The sequence below is a fragment of the Haliaeetus leucocephalus genome, unplaced genomic scaffold (genome assembly GCF_000737465.1).
Source record: "Haliaeetus leucocephalus isolate CR32 unplaced genomic scaffold, Haliaeetus_leucocephalus-4.0 Scaffold351, whole genome shotgun sequence".
Lineage (NCBI taxonomy): Eukaryota > Metazoa > Chordata > Aves > Accipitriformes > Accipitridae > Haliaeetus > Haliaeetus leucocephalus.
In genome coordinates, this window is record NW_010972787.1 from 4,393,679 (window position 1) to 4,414,330 (window position 20,652).

Genomic DNA, 20,652 nt, shown 5'->3' on the forward strand with positions numbered 1-20,652 from the left:
GTAGCAGGGCAGGGGCTACAGTGGTGGCTCCTGTGCGAAGCTGCCAGAAGCTTCCCCGGCTCCCAGTCGGACCGGCCGCTGGCCAAGGCCAACCCAGTCAGTGACGGTGGTAGCGCCTCTGGGAGAACAGATTTAAGAAGGGGGGAACTGGTAGTGAGTGGGGGGATTGGAATGTGAGAGGGACACCTGTGCAGATGCTGAGGTCAGTGGAGGAGAGGAGGTGTGCCAGAGGAAGGGATGCCCCCGCAGCCCATGGTGAGATGGCAGGCTGTCCCCCCCCAGCCTGTGGAGGGGAGTGGGGGAGCAGATGCCCACCTGCAGCCTGGGGAGAGAGGAGCCCACGCCGGAGCGGGGGGATACCCCCAAGATGGCTGTGACTCCATGGGAAAGCCCACGCTGGAGCAGGCTGTGACTGAAGATTGGCCTGCGGAAAGGACCCATGCCAGGGAAGTTCATGGAGGACTGTCTCCCATGGGAGGGACCCCACGCTGGAGCAGGGGACGAGTGAGGAGTCCTCCCCCTGAGGAGGAAGGAGTGGCAGAGGCAATGTGTGATGAACTGACCCCAACCCCCATTCCCTGCCCCCCTGCACCACTGGGGGGGAGGAGGGAGAGAATATCGGGAGTGGATTTGTGCCCAGGGAGGAGGGATGGGTGGGGGGAAGGTGTTTTAAGATTTGGTTTTATTTCTCATTGCCCTTGTTTTGATATGATTGGTATCAAATTATACTGACTTCGTTTTTTTCCCTCCCCAAGTTGAGTCTGTGTTTTGCTTGGTGAGTGATCCTTCCCTGTTCTTGTCTTGGCCCATGAGCCTTTCGTTGTATTTTCTCCTTCCCATCCCACTGCCGCAGGAGGAGAGAGTGAGTGGCGTGGTGCTTTGTTGCTGGCTGGACTTAAACCATCACACATGTAATGCAGTCCTTGGGATGTGACAGATGCCTCTGTGAGCCTGAGGAATAAATATATAAGAAATGTCTATTCTATTCAACAAGAGTTTTCTTGACCTTCTCAGAGTTTTCTGGGACTCCTATGTGATTTTGGGAAATGCGGCAGCAGAGGCTGACAGAAAATTGCAACAGGTCTGAGCTCTTCAGTGTTATAGGTCTGTATTTGTACCAATAAGATGGACTAGACTAGAAAGCATGACTTATGAGGAGCAGCTGAAGATACTAGGTTTGTTCAGCTTGGACAAGAGGGTACCGAGGGGTGACCTCATCGCTGTCTACAACTTCCTCATGAGGGGGAGCGGAAAGGGAGGTGCTGATGTTGTCTCTCTGGTGTCCAGTGATGGGACACAAGGGAGTGACTGCATCAGGGGAAGTTCAGACTGGGTATTAGGAAACAGCTCTTCACTGAGAGGGTGGTCAAGCACTGGAACAATCTCTGCAGGGAAGTGGTTGTGACCCCAAGCTGGCTGGGGTTCAAGAAGCGTTTGGACAACGCTCTTGGGTATGTGGTTTAACTTTTAGGCTGCCTTGTGTGGAGTCAGGAGTTGGACTTGATGATCCTCATGGGTCCCTTCCAGCTCAGAATAGTCTATAATTCTATGAGTAGACTTAAATCCTCTTTCTATGACAATGTTGATGCCATTTCTTGTAGAAAGCACTTATTAACCTTTCAGTTCTAGTTACCACATTTTAGGTAGTCGCTTGTGTTTAGCTTGCTATTCACCTATGCAGCTTAATGTTGTAACTGGTTTTTTTTTTTTTTGAATGCCCCTGTCTTGTTTCAGTATGAAATGGGAGGTTTGCTTGAATTGCTGTTTGGGGTTTTGGTTTGTGGTGGTGGTTTTTTTCTTTTTTTCCTTTGTGCTGAAGCAGATTGAGTGCTCTTATCACTTGTGTGGTCTCAGCTATAAGGGCAGTAATTCCATAAACTGCTTTGACTTCTTTTCTCTGGATTAAGTTTCTGCTCACTTCCAATCTGATTCCAGCCGTGGAAGCAGCTCAGCCAGGAGCAACAGCTATAATAGCAGAAATGTTGCAACAGGGAAAGGGGAAAAGAATCCATTTAATTAAATCAAGGAGTGGTTGGCTTACAGCTGTATCAAAAAGCACAACTTTAAGTGGAGTGTGTCCTAAGGCAATAACTGGGTTTTGCTTCTGAGAAGGAAACACGACTCATCTTGTGGTTGAAGCACTTATTGCTAAGTATTGGTGTGATCTAGGTCCAATTTCTGATCATTCTATGGGCCATGTGTGCTGGCCAATATCGAGTAGCTTTGTGCCTCTCAACTGTATAATTGTGATGCTGCTTCTTGCCTTTCTCAAGTTTGGAGAATAAATTTAATGTCTAGGTGTACAGATACCATAGTAACACAGGTTTTATGTAACCTTACTGTTAGAGGCTTTCTAATGCTGCTTTGCAGTTGCAGCCTTGCTAAGTTTAGGCAGTCCATTCCCCCTTCAGTGGTTTTAGTTGGCTGTACTGCCAGGAATTTGGTATGTGGTTGACTGCTGGCTAGCGAGGAAAAGGAGCTCCTTCCCCAAGTGTTGGGTGGCAGAGTGCATTATATGGAAGGAGAGAATAGATGAAACAGACAGTCTATGCATGAGAGTCATTATTCCCTCCTTTCCCATGGAGCCTTCATTTGTAAATATTGGAAGAGCCATAATTAAAAAAATACTGTGTGACAGGTTTTCAGCCTTAAGATGATTGATTTTTTCAACCGGTATTTGCCTCTTTTCTTCTACCTTGTCCTCATAAAATTAAAACAAAAGAAAACTGTTCTTTTTCAACCTTTATGTAGCAAATTAAAACATGACAACAGGCATTTTAGGCTGCATTATGCTATTGGTTTGGCTTGGATCCAGGAGTATGTTTATGATGAAGATTCCCCAGTTGTGGAGTATATGAACTCCTTTCCTTTCTGATGAGTCTAAAACCAAAAGGTCGTCTCTAGGAGCATACCTGATGTTCAGCATCTAATGGTCCATGAGACCAGGCAAGAGCTAGTTTGGAACAAATACCCCTGCTTCCCTACCAAAAAAAAGTATATAAGATGGACACAGGATCATCAGCACCAACTATTCTGCTCTGCAGGTGTCTCTGCTCCTATTGTACCACACAACTTGCTAATGCAGCCTTTAACCTTACTGTTTGCCTGATTCCTTTTGAAGTCCTCGAACATCCCCAGAGGGCCACAAGTGGAAAACCTCTGGTGGATGGTGCTGCTCTTTTTCTTGTGGACTCCACGTATTTTGTTCAGTTCTGCTTTTATTGTACTATGTAATACTATTATACTATTTTTCCTCCCAGCTCACCCACACTTGGCATTGATTAAAAGTGGAGAATTATAGAGATAGCTGTAAATCAATATGATACTTCCAAATGTTCAATGTTAGGTTCTGAAATTTCATAGACTCTTAAAAAGCTACATTTACATTTTCAAGACATATATACATATATGTGTTGAAGAAAGACACAAAGACTTGTGTTTACAAAAGGTTCCACAAAGGATATTTAAGTGCACTGATTTGAAATGCTGGAAGAAAGCAGACTTTAAAAATTAGTCAGTATTATCATTGGTAACCTCTGCATCCCCAGTAATCTTAGCTAAGATTGATGCTTTTAGCTCGGGAAAAAATGTTGCTTAAGCTTCTTTTTAGTGATTGATTATACATGGTAAGAATGCCTTTTTTTTTTCTTTTTCCCTTGAAGCTGGTTTCTGGAGCACTTCTACCCTGCCAGCTCCATGGAGATCTGTTGATACAATGCCAGATTTCATGGAACACAACTTTTCAGCCTTCAAGTCTTGAAAAGGGATTTTTAGAGAAGGCTAACTGCTGTGTTCGGTCTGAGACTCACTATGGTTTTATAGTAGCTTATTTGTTTCATAATGGGAGTTACTGTATGTTTAACGAGAAAATCTGTTTAATGCTGCAAATAAGGTTTTGTAAGCCAGCATTACTGTATCAAAACATGTTACTTTTACTAATGCCTGACATTGATTTTAAGCTTTATTTACCTTCCTGCCCCCAAAAAATCAAAACAAAACAAAAAAACCCAAAACCTGAGACAAGGATTATACATTGAATTATTAGGAAGTAAATGGTGGGCAGAACTTTGACATCTAAATTTGGGATGCTAGTAAAAAGGAGGATCTGTCACAAAAGAGCCAGAAACAGCAAGGGAAAGTAATGTTTTATATTTGGTGGGATGTAGCTGCTTTCAATCTTGATGTTCTTCATATATTAACAACACATTAGATACAGCAAGTGTATTTGGATTTTTTTTTACTGCGGTTTTATTTCTCTTGGTATTCCCTTCCTGGTAAGGCATAAATGGATATCTGTCCATGTAACTTAATTTGTAAAAATGTCTTCGGTATCAGTAAGGCCAGGGAAAGGGGGTATGATCCATGTTGGTTTCTGCTGGACCCTGTGTTACTTGCTTGTGATTGTTGTTGGGGTATATGGAGGTCCTGTGCTCCTGATAACTGGATGTTTTGCTGTTCCATCTATAACTATTACTATTTTATTTTATGAACTGGAAAATTACAGATTGCTAACTTCTTGTGCATCAAACATGAATGGTTTCTGTGATTAACTTGGAGATGTTAACTGTGTGGAAGAGAGGAAGATTACCTGGTAGAGAGAAATAGCATCGTTAGTGCTCAAGTTACCATACACAGGCAGATAACGTGTAGGAAAGATATGAAAAGCATTCCCACCCTGGAAAAACCTTTAATCAGACCTCAGCCCTCCTTAGGTACCAGAGTGGAATAACCACAACACACAAAGCTGCAGAATGCCTGGCTGCATTAATGCTGGGCCTTAATAAGGCTGCTTGTGCTTGCTAGTGGTTTTTTGGGTGGTGGTTTTTGGTTTTGGTTTTTTGGTTTTTTTGTGTTTTTTTTTTTTACTGTCTTGAGTGTTGCACTCTATTACATGTAGTATCTTTTCTGAGTTATGCACCAGTCCTTGATTGCATGGCAGTTTGTAATAATGCTGTAGTACGGTAGCCACCAGAAGATGGACTTCATGGGAACAGATGGTATGCTTGGCTCAGGATGAAAATAGTCAGGAATTTTTATGTTGATTCACTTAGACTCAGCTGTTGGATCTAAACACGAAATGTTTTGTTCAGTTTTTCCTTGAAATGCACCCAAAATAAATCTGTTTTTTCCCCCACATAGACTAGCTGCCATTTCCAGCTTTCTGCTGTTTAGGGAAAGTGATATGTTGGTAGTAGCGTTATAATAAGGAGAATTAGGGAAGTCCTGAGTTTCCTGCTGAAATTCCATGGCGTGGGTAGGTGGGAAGCTCCACCTTGAGGGATTTTAGGGATGTTGATTTATTTTGTATTAATTTAAATCTTTATGGGCTGTCTGTGTGTTTTCTGACACATGCCAGGAAATTTCTGCTGCTGTCTCCAAGAACCTGGTTGTTCAGGTGGACATTGAAATTGCTTGACTGCAAGGTATTTTAAGGATCGTGATACACGGTGGTAACTTGATAAAGCATCATTTCATTGTTTCTTAGTGAGAAAGTGTCTCCTGCCTGGTGTGAGAACTGGGAGTGGAGGAGGCACATTAGGAGTCAAGGCAGGCAAAATTAATGCTGAGTTGTCGTGCAAAGTGTTTTTTCTTTTGCTGTTTGACCTATGTTATTGTTCTCTTACATCATTGCAGAGTGTCATATGTATAATAAATGTGTATCTGTGTGTGTGTATATCAAATATATATGTACACAACCTGTGTACTTGTATATATGCATATGTCATTTTTTGGAGGTTTTTAAGTATGGAAAAGAACTATAAGAAAACTTAACACTTCCCTATGACATTTTAGGTTTTGGATTAACTGAACTATGAGAAAACGTAACACTTCCCTGTGACATTTCAGATCAACTGCTGTGGGGAAAAGAGTTTAAGAACAGATTTTTTTTCCTGAAAAATACTGTTCTGAAAGGATTCTAATGGTAAATATTAGATAGGGGAAATAGGGAACACTGTGTATTGCCATAAAATGGGTATTATTGGACACGAAGTGGATCCTTCATCCCTTTTGTGCTTTTCCCTCCAATTTAGGGTTAATTGGAGTTCTGAGAAACAAATTACTGAATTTGCTTCTGGTTTAGCTTGAGGTCACTTGAGGATCCGAACGGCATGTTCTCACTGCAGGTGAGCTCCTGAGGCCTTTACTGGGTGGCCTTTGTCATGTGGGCTGTGACCCAGGCGGTTATTTTGAGCACTTCAAATCCAGTAAGGCTCTGTTAAATGGGATCAATGTAAGTCAGCAAGGCCTAGCTGCAACTTATGTTTTCTTTAAATAATCAAGGCATTTAATTCTGATAACATTTACTGTTTGTGAAGGAGGCTGGGACAAACGTTCTCTAAATGGTCTCTAAAAGCTATTTGTGCATTATTGTAGTCTAAATGTTAAGAAAAGGCTTGTTCATAGTTGCAGACTTTTCATATTTTGTTACAAGTTGTTCCAGCATCAAATTGGTTAAAGTAGCATAAAATACCATACAGTAATGATTCTAGTGTTACAGAATTACTCAATTTCTGTAACGTAGATAAAATGTGACTTTCCCTAACTCAAGCTAAACTATTAGAAGAATGGTGTATTAGATATCCAAACCAGTTTTAAAGTAAGCACTCTGACATGTATAAGGCTGTCATTCAAGAGATCATATTGAAAGAATCACACTTAAAATAGTCTTTCAATAGTTTATAGAGAAATGAAAAGCTACTCTGTGCCCTCTTATTTGAATTGTCAGATGGACGAAGAAGGAATTTGTGTTTATAATGATGCTCTTTGGACTGTAGTCCAGAAAGATCCTGGAAGAGGTGGGTGGTGAACAAGAAAGAAACTTCTTTCAGGTGGGAAATGTCCTGGTATGGTTGACTGTTAGTTAGGGAATAGTGTTTATTAAATACCAGTTCTCTTGGTTTTGTAATTTTTTAATTTTATTGCCCTGTGGTATTACTATGCTAGAAAATTTAAGAGGCATTAAACAGGTGGGAATCACTAGTTGAAGTGCACAGCAAGATGTTTGAACCATGATTTACTTTAAGGCTGAATTCTTCTTAGCTATTTCATGGGAATACTTCTGGTTGTTGAAAGAGTGGCCTGTAGATATTTTCTCAGATATCTGGGCTGCTGAGTTTGGCTATGGAGAGTGAGAACTGTGTGGCTCTGTCTACACAACCAACTCTGTGCTCAAATCTGATTAAGATCCAAGCCTGATGACATCTGGAAATATTTTGACCTGCTAGTGGAGAGCTGTTCTGACCTAATTAGCTTGGCATTATAACTAGCTCTTTGCTGCTTTGTGATTTTGATCCTTTTGACCTCATCCGGTTTATAGTCCTCACTGAATATTGCCATTTAGGTCCCAAAGGTTAAAACAAAATCAGATTTTACAGGATGCCACTTTCCCAATCAGTGTATCAACACTTCTAAATTTTCATACCTGTTTGGTTATTCAGAATAGAAAGAGCTGAATAATTCAGCAGCTGTATGGTTTGCATGTGTCAAGATGATATAAAAGGGGAGGATGATCAATCTAAGTCTTTTCTCCTGTGCTGTAAGACAAAGCGCTGCTTCTTCCTCTTTAACTCTGTGCTGAGTTCCTTCTTATTCTGGCTGAGTGCTTCTTTTCAACAGATGGTATTTTTAAAGGGTAAATGTTATTTGAGAGGTAGACTGTATACTGTAGGAAGATATTTATCTTTTTATTTCTTTCAACTCTGCTTAAAAAAAAAAGCTACCACTATTTCTGTATATGCACACAGAAAATACTTTTGAGTTGCTGTGCAAAACTGTTCAAATAGAATTTAAACAAGTTCCAACAAATGCATAGTGTATATCTTTTCAGTAAAGACAAACAAATAAAACTAAATGAAAACAAATGGTGACTCAGTTCAGTTCAGTTTGCTTGAATAGGAGAAGGGATGGTGATAAATTATTGGAGTATAATACAGATTTCAAGAGAGGTCATATGAAAGAAAAACGTGTTTTCAGTGCAGCGTAAGTACTTCCTTAGTGAGACAAGTCCATTCTTAAGATAGCAAAATCTAAACAAATGCTCTTGTGACTTGAAAACACATTTTTCCTTTCTTGTGTGCATATGTAACATTTACACTATATTTGGTGTTAGCCTAGTAGTATTAGGTTGAAGTAATAAAATTGATAGTGGCAGTAAGGTTTTTTTGTTTTTTAAATGTATAAACGCAGTGGAACAGATGTTCAGAACAGTATGGAATATTCCTTCTTCCCATCCCACCATCCCTTTCACACTGAGCCATCTGGAAGGGACTATGAGCAGGATGAGCAGCCATCACACTAAGAACAAGATTAACGTGTCGGCATCTTTTGTTGATGGTTTAAACTGGTCATTGTTCGTTCAGCAGAAAGCAACAAAGTGAGTTGTCGTCATTGGGTGTGTGGTTACATTAACCATGTGGATATGGAAGGAAGACAGAAGAGAAAAAGTGATTTATATAGAACAATTTATATAGAACAAATAGTAAGTGGTGGTCAGTCTGGACATGGACCCACACAGGCACAAATCAACTTTTTTTTCCCTATTCAGCATGCTGTATTACTGTGACTAGCCACCTTTTACCCTTAAGCACAGTGTCAAGTAATATTGTTCTGTTAAGTAAATTTAAGTCTGGTTTATTTGGGTAAAAGCTTCTGTACACATTTTTCCAGAGTTGTTCAGTCCATGCTCTTCATGTACTTTTTTTTATTTTTTACCCTGATTTTTTTTTTACAGCAACAACTATACCACATGTGGATGTCTTCCAGTTTAATCAGGTGGATTTCTTTAGTACCCCTTAGCCTAATTTCTTTTGGGAGAAAGCATGATTAGTGTTTTGGCTTAATGAACAAAATTTGGTTAGCGAAAGGCCAGCTTATGATCTAGAAAGGAGAGACTGTAGTCATGTGTGAAGGTGTCCTGGATCATCTGTACTCTGATACAGAATGAGTAGAAAGGGATGGGTGGATCCGATGCTGGCAGAGTGATTGGATTCAGTACAGTAAGCTACTGTATTGTGCAATCTGTGAGCCTATATTAGATTTCAGGTAAGCAAATCTGTTCTTAAACAGATATCTTTGTGACGTTAAGTGTACCAAGGAAGATTAAAATGTGTTAGTGAAGGAGAAATCTTATTTAAAAGCTTAACAAATAGCTTCAATGGGACCACAGTGGGGTTTTTTCCATTTGTGTTGTGTTTCAATGAAAAGAATTTTAAGGAATGGGAATCTGACTTTAGATTTAGAAAGGCTACTTGAGAATGAGATGCTTAAAGCCTGAAACTAGTACTACTGTGGTGCGGTAAGCTATTCTAAGTGAGAAGGTGAATCAGAAGAATGTGACACAACCAAAGATCTCAGCTTTCACAGGAGAGATATGCATGAGAAAAGAGAGGATAAAACTAGCTGAGGGATATTGACAGATATTCTGGGGGAAGTTTATCCTGTGAAGAAATGGAGTGATGAAATTAAGTAAATATTAGTGTTTAAAAAAAAAAGTACTTCAACATGAAAAATATAGTGTGTATATGTTTTCCTGTATTTTTATAAAAACTATAAGGCATCTTTAGAAAGTATAAAGATTTAAGTGGCAGAGGGGTAAAAAAAAAATCCAAACTAATTTACTGGCAAAGTTTTTTGCATATTGGGCAGTGTGACAAAATGTGGTGAATATAAATTGCAAAATCCATTAATTGGATTATAAGAACTTAATACAGGAAAAAATGAAAATACATAGATATATTCTATATTCCATAGATATGTTTTAGTTGGGCCTGAAAAGAACTATAGTTGTATACCCAGAAATGGAGGTAAAAGAATGCAGTAACCTCAGTTAGGCTACTGATTGTACACTTGCTTCATTAGCAGAGAGTGAGAAATATCTATCTTTCTTCCTTTAACAATGGGGAAGCCATTTAATTGGCTGATGTGTATATGATCCTTTATTTTGGAGCAGAAGATGAAACTTTTTCATAATCTGTCTGTAATTCATAATAAGATTTTAATTTCATTAGAAACTGTTGGGGAAAAATACTATGATGGAGAAAAGCTAGTGTTGGGATTGTAGTTTTGGAATATTTAATTTCTATTGGAAAGAAAAAAAATTAAAGCAGTAATGTTAAAGTGGTCCTTCAGTCTTGTTCATTGAGGCACACTTACTAGGTGGTGAAATGTAGACACAAGTACTTAAGTGGAAGTTGATGAGACCTTTGACGCTATTACAGCATGGCAGATGCACAAATACCTTCTTGAACCACAGTCAACTGGTAATGCAAAGATGGGGTTGTAAAACAAAGGCCCTCCCCAATAAATCATCCAGCAAGCTTTAGAGAAAATGAGGCAGATTTCCTATTTGTCTTCATAGTTGTTGATAGTATTTTAAAACTTCTTTTATATTACAGTTTACACTTTCATGGAAAGAATAGTTACTTAATTTCAGGGTAAATCATTTTCAGGAAATTTTTTTCCTGCATTAGTGAATGTCATCTTACGTATGCTTGCTTAGAGTTAATGTTGGTGTGAAATTCCAATGAGAACTAAATTTAAGGTAACTCTAAATGTTCAGTGCTGCGGAGATCCATTTACTTTTTTTTTCCCAACTTTTTAATTAGAGGAAACTTCTGAATTAATATGTTCATCTTCTAATGGTTCTGTGAACTTTTGTGTTGCAGGTCCACAGTGTTAGCAGAGGTAACTACCGACTCAAAATTTTCATTCTGCTTCTTACAGGGGTTTTGTAGGTGTGGAGGGTTGGCTAGGGATATGTAGGTCCATAAAATATATATAGGTTGTAAATAACTGAAACCAAACACCATTCCTTCCCCTGTTGTCCTTTCTCTTGTCATTGCTTAACATTTTGATTTCCTTCATAATATCACTGGACCATAAAATCTGCCCTGAAGAGCTCAGCACAGACAAAAACCTAGGCCAATAAAAAAAGAAAACAACCCTCCAAGTTGGTGAACCTTCAGAAATAGCTAATTGTAACAGACATTAAAATAAGAGCTCTATTGAAGAAACAAAATTGCTTTAGGGATTTCTGTGCCCATTTAATCATTGCTAATACGTAAGTTGGTATGATGTGAAAGGAAGATCAGAAGTGGTGGTCTGATGTGAAGAAGAAAAAACCTGTTTTCATTCCAGTATTGACTGTCATGCCTTTCATGTAGATCTGGCAATCAGGAGGAAGATCTGTGGAAAAGACATTGCTAGAGTTGGCTACAAATTAAATTTTAGCTATTCTTTTGAGGTAGATGTTTTCTAGGCATTTCACTTTACATGTGTTGTCTTGTTGAAAGACGTGTTTTGCTGCAGGTAAGAAAGTTGTTCTTGATTTTTAGTTATCCTTAAGGAACAGAATTCTATTAGACTTTGTGCATATGTCTTACAAATGTCTGCCCTTGCTTCAGCAAACTCAGTATCAAAATCAAGAGAGTTGCATTAAAAATCAGGGGAAACATGGAAAAACCCCCTGTATATTAACTAATAAGTAGACTGTTTGTCCCTTAGATTGGGATAGCTCTAATAGAAGTACTTAAACCGTAATTGTGATGTTTAGTAAAATTTTATTTTGTTTTGATATTTTTTCCATAGTAACATGGCTGAGAGGCATTGCATACTTGATAGGACTAGAATAACTAGAACATGTTATTAAAAATTAGTCTTGTTAAGATGCTTTTTAATAAATATCACATAATTCTGGGGCATTGAAGCAGTGTTATACAGTAACTGATGGCTACATATTTTATATTCTTTGGCAGTATACAAAATGTTGATTCAAACTCTGGTTGAATGAAGTGAATTTAAAAAACCCCAAATTTTAAAAAGTATAGATGAATGACATTAAATCATGAGCTTAAGATAATGATTTCCAGATTATATGCTAGTTCCAGTTTATTTGTTTTTAACTTGTTGTTACCGATAAACTAAATGACATTCACAGATGATAAATAGGAAAGGTTCATGAACATTGGGTTCCCAGTCATTTAGGACAAGGAAAAAACAGAAAGGGATGTGCATTAAAGGCATGCCTGTTCCTTTCTTTCCCTTGAGATAAAAGGATAGCAGTGTCTGCTATCCATGTAGCCCTTCCTTTGTGTCTTGTAGTGAAGGATGAGGGGCCTTTGGAGGACAGGGAGATCTGTGATAATAGTGACTCTGTGGAAAAAAAATGGGGATGGAGAGCATCTCCAAAACTACTGTTCGGGGTCTTTCATCTTCCTGCTTTCCCTTCTCTTTCTATTTAGGACGTACATATATTTTGAAGGCGAGGCGATTGCAGACTATCTAGAATTACAAACTTGAATAGGAAAATGGGCAATATTACCAAACTGGGTGCCATTCAGAGATGGAAATGCATGTTGAATTGAATGTTAGGACATTAGGCATAGGAAAATGTAACTGTCTGCAAACATTTGAAATGTTGAAATGCCCTAGGCATAGAGATAGTGTGATTAGGAGGTAGTGTAACTTGATTGCGGGGCTAGAGGTGCAGGAAACCGACGGTATTTCTCTGGTTTTGATGAGGTGAAATTCAGTTGTAGATTCAGACACCTAAATTTAGGTAGGTGCATAGCAGAGCTTACACATGAGGTATCTGAGCTCACCGTATCATTCTGGTATCTATCTATCAATAGATGGGGTGATTTAGTTGTTATCTGGGCTTCTGCTGAGCTCTCAAAAGGGACATGGACACTGAGCTCATATATATGTAGTCATACAAATTCAGGTGCTTAATTTTGAATGGAATCCCATCTGGTACATCACTTATGACAAGCTGCATATTCAATCCATCTCTTGTTTTTCTTCTCCACAGTAGGAGAATTATGGTAATTTCTCTCTTTATAGAGGTCTGTGAGAGTCATCAATGAAAAGTTCTAAAGCTCCCTGAAAATAATAGAATATATTCAGGGAGAATTTAGGATGGATGTATGGAAAGCTCATTTTCATGGTAAAAATGTTCAGCTTTGTTATATTTTGCTAGAGGATATAAGAAGAAACCTCTTCAGAGTTTAAAAAAGGTTTTGAACAATGTCTTTGAGAAAATATAATAATGAAACATTCACAAGTAGAGGGGCTGTATAATGAATTGGCATTCGTTTTGTGCTATTAGTGAATATATTTTTAGCGATAGTGTAAATCCTTTTTGGGGATGTGAAAGGGCAAAAGGCAGGTTTGGGGAACAGCTGGTGCTTTGAGTTTTTGCCAGTTGCTCAAATACTTGAAAACCCAGCTTGTCTCTTATAATAGCTGTGCTCTGCTGTTGTTTGGAAAGATTGTACATTGTGTTTGTCCTCTTTCATGTTTGTTACTGTACATCTGCTTTCTACTTGTTTTTTTTTTTTTTTAAAATCTGACTTGCCAAGACAATGTCAAACTTCTTACATGCAGTTTAACAGCTGTTGTCCAGAGGAAGGTGGTCTGAGCTGACCTGGAGTGATACTCCTGCAACTGCAGGGGAGGTGTGGAAAGAAAAGCAAAAATGGTTCAATTATCTCTTTCTGTACCCTACTTGCCTCTACAGCAATAACAACTGGAATAAGTGCCTTCTAATTTTAAAATAAAAGGCAGTTATGAAAGTTGTTATGGGGGGCGTGGAAGAAAAAAAAGGGAGGTGAGAGTACGGAGGGAGCATGCCTAATGTGAATTTTTAATGGACTGATCTAAATTAATTCAAGCTTCTGATGTCCTGTCCTTTCAGAATGTGTGTGAAAATCGAGTTAGATTAGCTGTGCAGTTGCTGATGCCTGTTGGGTTTGGAGAGCAGTGTCCGTTTGTGCTCCAGTCAGAGTTCAGTCCAGCCAGATGTTGCGTTTGGTCCATGTCCAATGAAGCACGCATGGATTTAGTGAGATGTTAAGTGACATCTCACCCTCTTAGTTTTCTTCTTCCCACTTTGACTCCTGCTCCCATTTTTCTGGTCTGATGCTAATGTCTCATACATTTCTAGTGCAGCCAGTTATATATATTCAGTATAGCATCTTCCTAGGTCCTTCATCTCTTGTGCCAGATGCAGCTGGTGGTTTAAAGCCAGCTGTGCCGGGTGTAGGTGGCTCCATGCAGGGAGCGGAGTTGGACCTATTTATCCTAGCTGTAAATTTATAGCAGTATTGCCTACTCAGCTGGGGTAAAATGTGTAAGAAAATGATCAACTATGATTGGTCCCAATCTTCTGAACTGATACAATTTTTTAAAATAGTAACAACATAGTTGCCTTATGTTTTCCGTTTATTTAGGGATGGCAGGGAAGAGAAGTTCCTTAACCTCCATGTTGTAAAACTGAGTGTGATTTTACTAAATGCCAATGTATTTAATACTGTGGCAGGATATCACAATGAGTATCTTGTCTAGTAATAAACTGGGGCTGAAGTGTGACTCGAAACAGGTGGAAGTCAGTGAAACTGCCATTGCCAGCTCTTTTTCTGCACCTGGTAACGTACTGCACCCCAGCCTGGTTGAGCCTGATGAAGCCCCTGTAATTTAGAGGCTTATTTTGTCCTGATTTCTTGTTTAACCTCCTGTTACATAATTTTGAAAAAATTTTAGCCTCGCTTCTCATGAATTGTCTTTTAAGAAAGATTAAGTTCATCTAACTTGAGTTGTGTGTGGTGAAGAAAAGTGTGGTAGTGCTTTGGTAGCAAGAACACATAGTGATAAGAGCCTTTTTACTTATTAATGGGTTAGTAGCTGAATAGGTCTGTAAGCATTTGATTCAGATAATTGAAGGTTTCAAATTAGCAGAAACTTATAATCGTAATCGCAAGCCTCTTTCTTTTTTTCTTCCCCTCTGATCAGGAGCAGTTAATGCATTGCTTAATCTGTTGCATATATTTACTCATCAGTGTTCAGTTTAACTTTTGGAATTAAACTTCACACTGAAATGAGGTGGATACATAATAATTTAAATGCATTCAAAAATGAAAGTTGTTGTCCCCCCCCAGCACTACTGTGTTTTAGCCTGTTCTTTAAAGAAATGGGATGTCTTGGGTTGGTCTGTCTCTCCCCTTCTAGCTCTTGAACGCATTGGACCCATTCATAAAGAATTGATGAGAAAATGAAAAAATGAAACCGCAGTTGTATGTTTTCTTCAAATGAGCTTTTATAGGCAAGGACGAACATGATGTGGAGAAGGGACTTAAATTAGTGCTCCTGGTGAAAAACATTTTGATGATGCTTGGTGTGGTAGGTGTTTCAGGAGGTAGCAGGTGATGAGCTGGGCAGCGTGCAGCCAGCTTCTGACTTTTCCCAGTGTGTTCTGTGGGGTGGTGGGGAAAAGTCAGGTAAACTGCAAAAGGTAAGAGAGGGGCCAGCTCCTTGAATGCTAGACAGAAAGCCATGGGAAGCTAGGCTCTGTTCTCCTGGACTTCTGGTCTTTTCATATAAGAATTTATGTAAGAAGGGTTAAAAAAATGAAATCTCGGGTATGAACTTGTATAGCAAAACATATTCCCAGTAATTCTCTTTAAGCAACCAAACCAACCCCCACAAACCCCCAAACCAGTAATATGGTTGCCTTGTTCATCAGAGTGTTTTACTGATGAATTGCACGTAAAAATTAGTTGCAAGGAAAGACAATTTTATGATATGTCTAATCACCCACCAGTATTTCAGGAATTCTGTTGTCATAGTTGTAGGGAATCTTTATGCCTTTAGTTTGTATGGCAGTGTTGTTAACGTTAGAGAAGAACAAAAATTGTAGCTTGTGTGTTGGAGTAATACTAAGACTTGGAATTGGCTGCTTTAGCACTGATTTATGCTCCTGTTAATTTACTACTTACTAATTACGTTTATGAACATTTTACTGCATAGTGAAACAATGCCTCATAATGACTTTTATTTCATTGTTGCAATGTGCTAGCCTGTTTGCAGTGTGATGTTGTTAGATGTTGCTCTTCAATAACCGTGAATTTCCAGTTTTTACCTATTTTTGATCAAGTTCAGGAAACTGACTGCATTGAATATTAAGTAATATTTTAAAATGCATCTGTTTATAGAGGAATATGAAACCAGAACAGAAACAAGAAGCTTTTCGGTCTAATATAAAAATTGTTCCTCTCTTATCTCTGATGTATTGTTTAAAAATTAGCAAACTCAGTCGGCCTTAAATTCTGACATATTTGAATAACTGTCTCATATTAAGAAACATATAAAATATAATTCAAGACTACTGCTTAGAAGTCATGATTCTGTTTCTTCCTGGCCTGTTCTGAAATAATCTTACAGGTAAATAATTTGCTATTTGCTAATTACTTAACAGTTGTTAGTTTTTTAGAAATGATCTTGAGAAGAAAATATTTTAAATCTTCAGAGGGGGTCTTAATTACAAAAATCATTATGCAACATTTGAAAAGCAAAAAGGTATTTTAATCACTAATGTGATTTTAATTAGAGAAATTCAAAGGTTACTTTAATTGCTGTAGTGCAATAAAAAAGAAATTTTCAGTTAAGTCTTTTCCAAAAGAACTTAATGTCCTTGGTAACACTGTAAATTCTCATACCAGAAAATTTTGGTGCCACATGGTCTTTAATCAGAATATTATTCAGAAGTAGTGCATGGACATTGAATTATCAGTGTTAAAAAAAGGTAATCATATAATTATAATTGTGTTAATGCCGTTTTAAAGAAAACTGCTTAAGAACTTCTAAAATTATATGGTCTCATTTCCCTTTTGTGGGAATTCTGTCCCACTTGGGCATCCTTGCTCTCTAAGCTTCTCTCTGCAGGATAGTGTTTTCTGTGCCCTTTCGCAACGCTTTGAGATCCCTTTTTGTATTTGTTTTCCCCATCCTAGTTTCTTTTAGTTTTCCAAGACAACCAGTTCTGACAACCTTTTGTTTTCTTAGATGAATGTCTTTCCACATCTGGCATGTTCCCAGAATCTGTTCGCTAAGTGCTCTTACCTCATTCAGATTGTCATTCAGCACCACCTGTGGAAAACCACCTTCTTCCTCACCTTGCAGCTTCTTCCTTATTGTCACCCAGCCTATTTTTGAGGCCCTTGCCCTTATCCGTCAGATGAGTTTATCATTTTGACTGAAAACTGTCAGAGCGAGGGTAGGTCAGTGTCTGGTGTAGTCAGGGGGCTGTAACGCATGGACAGTCTGCCGGTGGCCTGCTTGCCAAGGCAGCAAGCCAGCTTGCTCCAGACAGCGAACTCTCCTGCCACTCCTGTGGGGACTGCCAGTTTTTTTATAAATGCAAATGTGCACTTTAGTCCAGTGATTCTGGTACTGTAGCACGAGTCTGTGTATACAGTAAATCTTACACCAAATCCAAGACAAAAGGTGGGCGTTATTCACGTGGATTGTATTCTCTATGCTTTTCTGCGGTGCTCTTGTCATGTTCTGGCTTGGGTGCGTGACTCCAGTGCCTCGGTAGGAACTGTACAGTAGCTCACGCCAGGAATGCTGAAGCAACTCATTTAAAAGAAGAAAGGTGAAGTACATTTTGTAGGAAAAGCTGAATGTGTGCTACACAGATTCATACTTCTTAATTTCATTTTTGTAAATATAATACATATTTTTCTGTAAATTCCAGGTTGTGAGCCATGCCTTTGGTGAAAAGGAACATTGAACCACGGCATCTCTGCCGAGGAGCACTGCCAGAGGGAATTACTAGTGAACTGGAATGTGTAACGAATAGCACCCTTGCTGCTATCATACGCCAGCTAAGCAGCTTAAGTAAGTATCTGTAACTTCCTGCAAGTATTTGATTCCTGATGAAAAACTGAATAAATGAAAAGCTGTAAGATGGCTTGTTTTAAATAGCAAAATTATGATACAGGGCATTGCCACTTATGTAATATAATAATATAATGCTACTTCATTGCTTTTATGCTATTCTGTATTTTGAAGCTTATACAAGGAGAGCTTCTCTAAGATTTACAAGTGTACAAAAAAACCAACCCACCAAAACCAAACCAAACAAAAAAACCCCCAAAGAACAATCAAAAAACTATGGTATAGAAACCCAGGAATTTTTCTAAGGTGAGAGAAATTGGTGCAAGAAACAAGACTAGCACTTGAGTTATTCTTGGTGTTCAGTTGTACAAGACGAAGCCAGCAAGCTCTTCTGCCTCTTGGCATCAAATCACACATTTGACTGAAATTTCAGTTCATCTTAATGTGCTAATGCTTCTTAAGCCTTTTCTTCATATATGTGTGTGATCAATTCATATGAGTGAAATTAAGCAATTAAAATAAGCGTTCAAAAGAATGGCATTCACTGACCAAACCTCTAGGCTATTGTTGAGGCAAGCTAGAGTCAGCTCCGTAAAGAGCAGCCTACACAGTACACCTGTTAGTTGACACTACAACTAGCAGTTCTGGAAGCATGCCTGGAGTGTTTGCAAGAAGAAGAATATTTCTTAATGAATGAGAAAAGAGATTTCTTCGGAGTGTTTAACAATCTGCAGCTGTTGTTTGTGCTGGTAACTCTGGTCCTAGAAAAGAAATTATCGTTTCATCAGTTTCGTCACATTGGAAATGGAAGTAGTTTAAGGATGTAAAAAAGTCCGAATGGAGTTTAGACTATGGGTCCCACTAAATCCGGTGTTCAATTTGTGATGAAAGGAAATATGCATAGAGAAAGAGTAAAAGAAACACAGCATGTTACCGTTTCCAGCAGTCAGTGATTTGGGGATTTTCTGAGCTGGAGGTCCATCTGAATCATCCTAAGTACTGAGCATTTGTAAACTTATTGTGTGGAATTGCTTAGATGTGTTCAAACAGGGATTGCACTTTTTTTTTGCCCAATAACCTGTGGCAGAATGTCCCACAACAGAAGTTGATCTGTGTTTTCCTTTTGATACCTTCTGGTTCTTGAGTTGTGAAAAATAATGGAAGGTGATTTCATCTTATGCATTTCTGTAATCATCTGTGACTTTATTAAGTCTTTATTGTGTTCTCCTAGTGATATCTTTTCCAGGTTGGAGTGTCCTGATCTGCTAGTACTCTTTTTGGGTAGAAACTGTTTTGTATTTCTGATTGTTGTTACTTCTGCTTTAGATATATAAGTTAGAGTATGTTGGGTTTTTTTTAAGGTGGAGTGTTTTGATTATGATCTGAAGGCCTCAACAGATTTTTTTCTGGTTTATCATTAGTTCCCTAAGAATTTAGAGAATTTTGATTGCTTGCTAAGCTTTGAGCTGATATTTTTAGAGAATTTTCCAAGTGATTCTCTGATCTTTCTTGAAGAGTAGCTGCTGATTTAGTGTCTAATGTTATTTATAGTGAATTTGTGTTTGTATTGTCATTGAGTTTCAGTTTCTGTTTTATCAGGCAGTTGCTCAGTATTGACATCCTTAAGTTTCAGAAAATTGAGAAGAATGGCTAATGTCCTAATTACATTCAAGGATATCTGATAAGGCATCATTTTGGTATTGTATAATGGTTGCCAAAGTGTGGATAATACACTTTTCACTTGTCTGACTTGCTAGGAATGTGTAGCTTCCAGTTCTCCAGATCTGGTTTTGTGGCTAATCTGCCTGTTACATTGCATATTCAGATCCTCTTAGGATTGTTGCTGAGGAGCTGGCTACTTACACAATCCATGTCCTGCAGTTTTCCCTTAGCGGATTTCTTGGGTCATCAGAAGTCTCCGTAGACAGCCCTAAAGTACTTTATTAGTGTCAAGTTAAAGATCTATGCAAATAAATGATGTATCCTTTGTTTTAACAGATGAATACATGGTATTTAGTAAGTGAAATGTACCACGAGGCTTGTCCACAGTCTAAAATCCGTCATGTTTGCAGAGGGATTTTTTTTGCAGACAGCATTTGTTTTGCCTATGTTTCAAGCCAACTGGGAGCAAGGAAATGATCATAGAAAAATGCTGTACTGGAGCTAATGTAGTATGTCCTGCTGACAGCATCAGAGCTCGTTGGTGTTCCCACAGCTTGAAGCGTAGAGAGAGCAAGTACAGGTCTATCTTGCAAGTCACACTGTTTTTTAATGTTGCACTGTGAGTTCAGTGTGGATTTTAAAAACTGCCAGATCTGTGCTGTTGCGTACAAATTTGGCTAGCTTCTGCCTCTGCTCTTTTCAGGAGACATGAACAAGTTCCTATCCAAAGGGAATGTGCTCTCAGTGAAGTTTTTTTTCTATTATGTCTTCAGATTTGGGTTTGTTTGCAGCCAGCTGGCTTAGAGCACAAGCAGAGTGAGCAGTGTTCTGTATGAAACTCTGCACTTTTATATAAGGCAACAGCTTGACTAGGGGATTCACCTCCACTTGGGAGGAGAGAATCTATCTGGGATGGCACTGGGAGCATTTGCAGCCTGTACCTTTAAGTACCATGATGCTATACCCTAGTAAACAGTGTCATGGAGCAAAGGCTTTGAAAAAAGCTTCCACAAAATACTCCCTTACTTTTGGCAGTGAAGTTTGGTCTGATGGCTGGAGGACTCCAGCCAATGAAGAAAGCTGCTCTCTGCAACAGGATCCATTGCGCCATGGTTTTGTTCCTGTGTTTTGCATATCTGTATATATGAGGAAGAAATAATAAATTACATCTAATTGTCGTTGGAAGACTAAATATTAAAAACTGTATATGTACTCCTTTACTGAGCTTTTCTTAATTAGATTTCAGTCTGTACATTAACATACTCGTGTTTCAAGTTGCATTATCACTTCTTTTCCTTTCCTTTCCTTGCTGTCAGT

General features: G+C 38.7%; 1 protein-coding gene across 1 annotated transcript in view; it reads left to right on the forward strand.

The window, feature by feature from the left end:
* Positions 1 to 20,652, forward strand: part of WASF3 (WAS protein family, member 3) — a 54,596-nt gene that overhangs the window by 11,500 nt on the left and 22,444 nt on the right. Inside the window, exon 2 of the mRNA XM_010572676.1 lies at positions 17,531 to 17,673. Coding sequence (XP_010570978.1) covers positions 17,541 to 17,673 — 133 coding nt within the window. The 5' untranslated portion in view covers positions 17,531 to 17,540. The remainder of the gene's footprint in view (positions 1 to 17,530; positions 17,674 to 20,652) is intronic.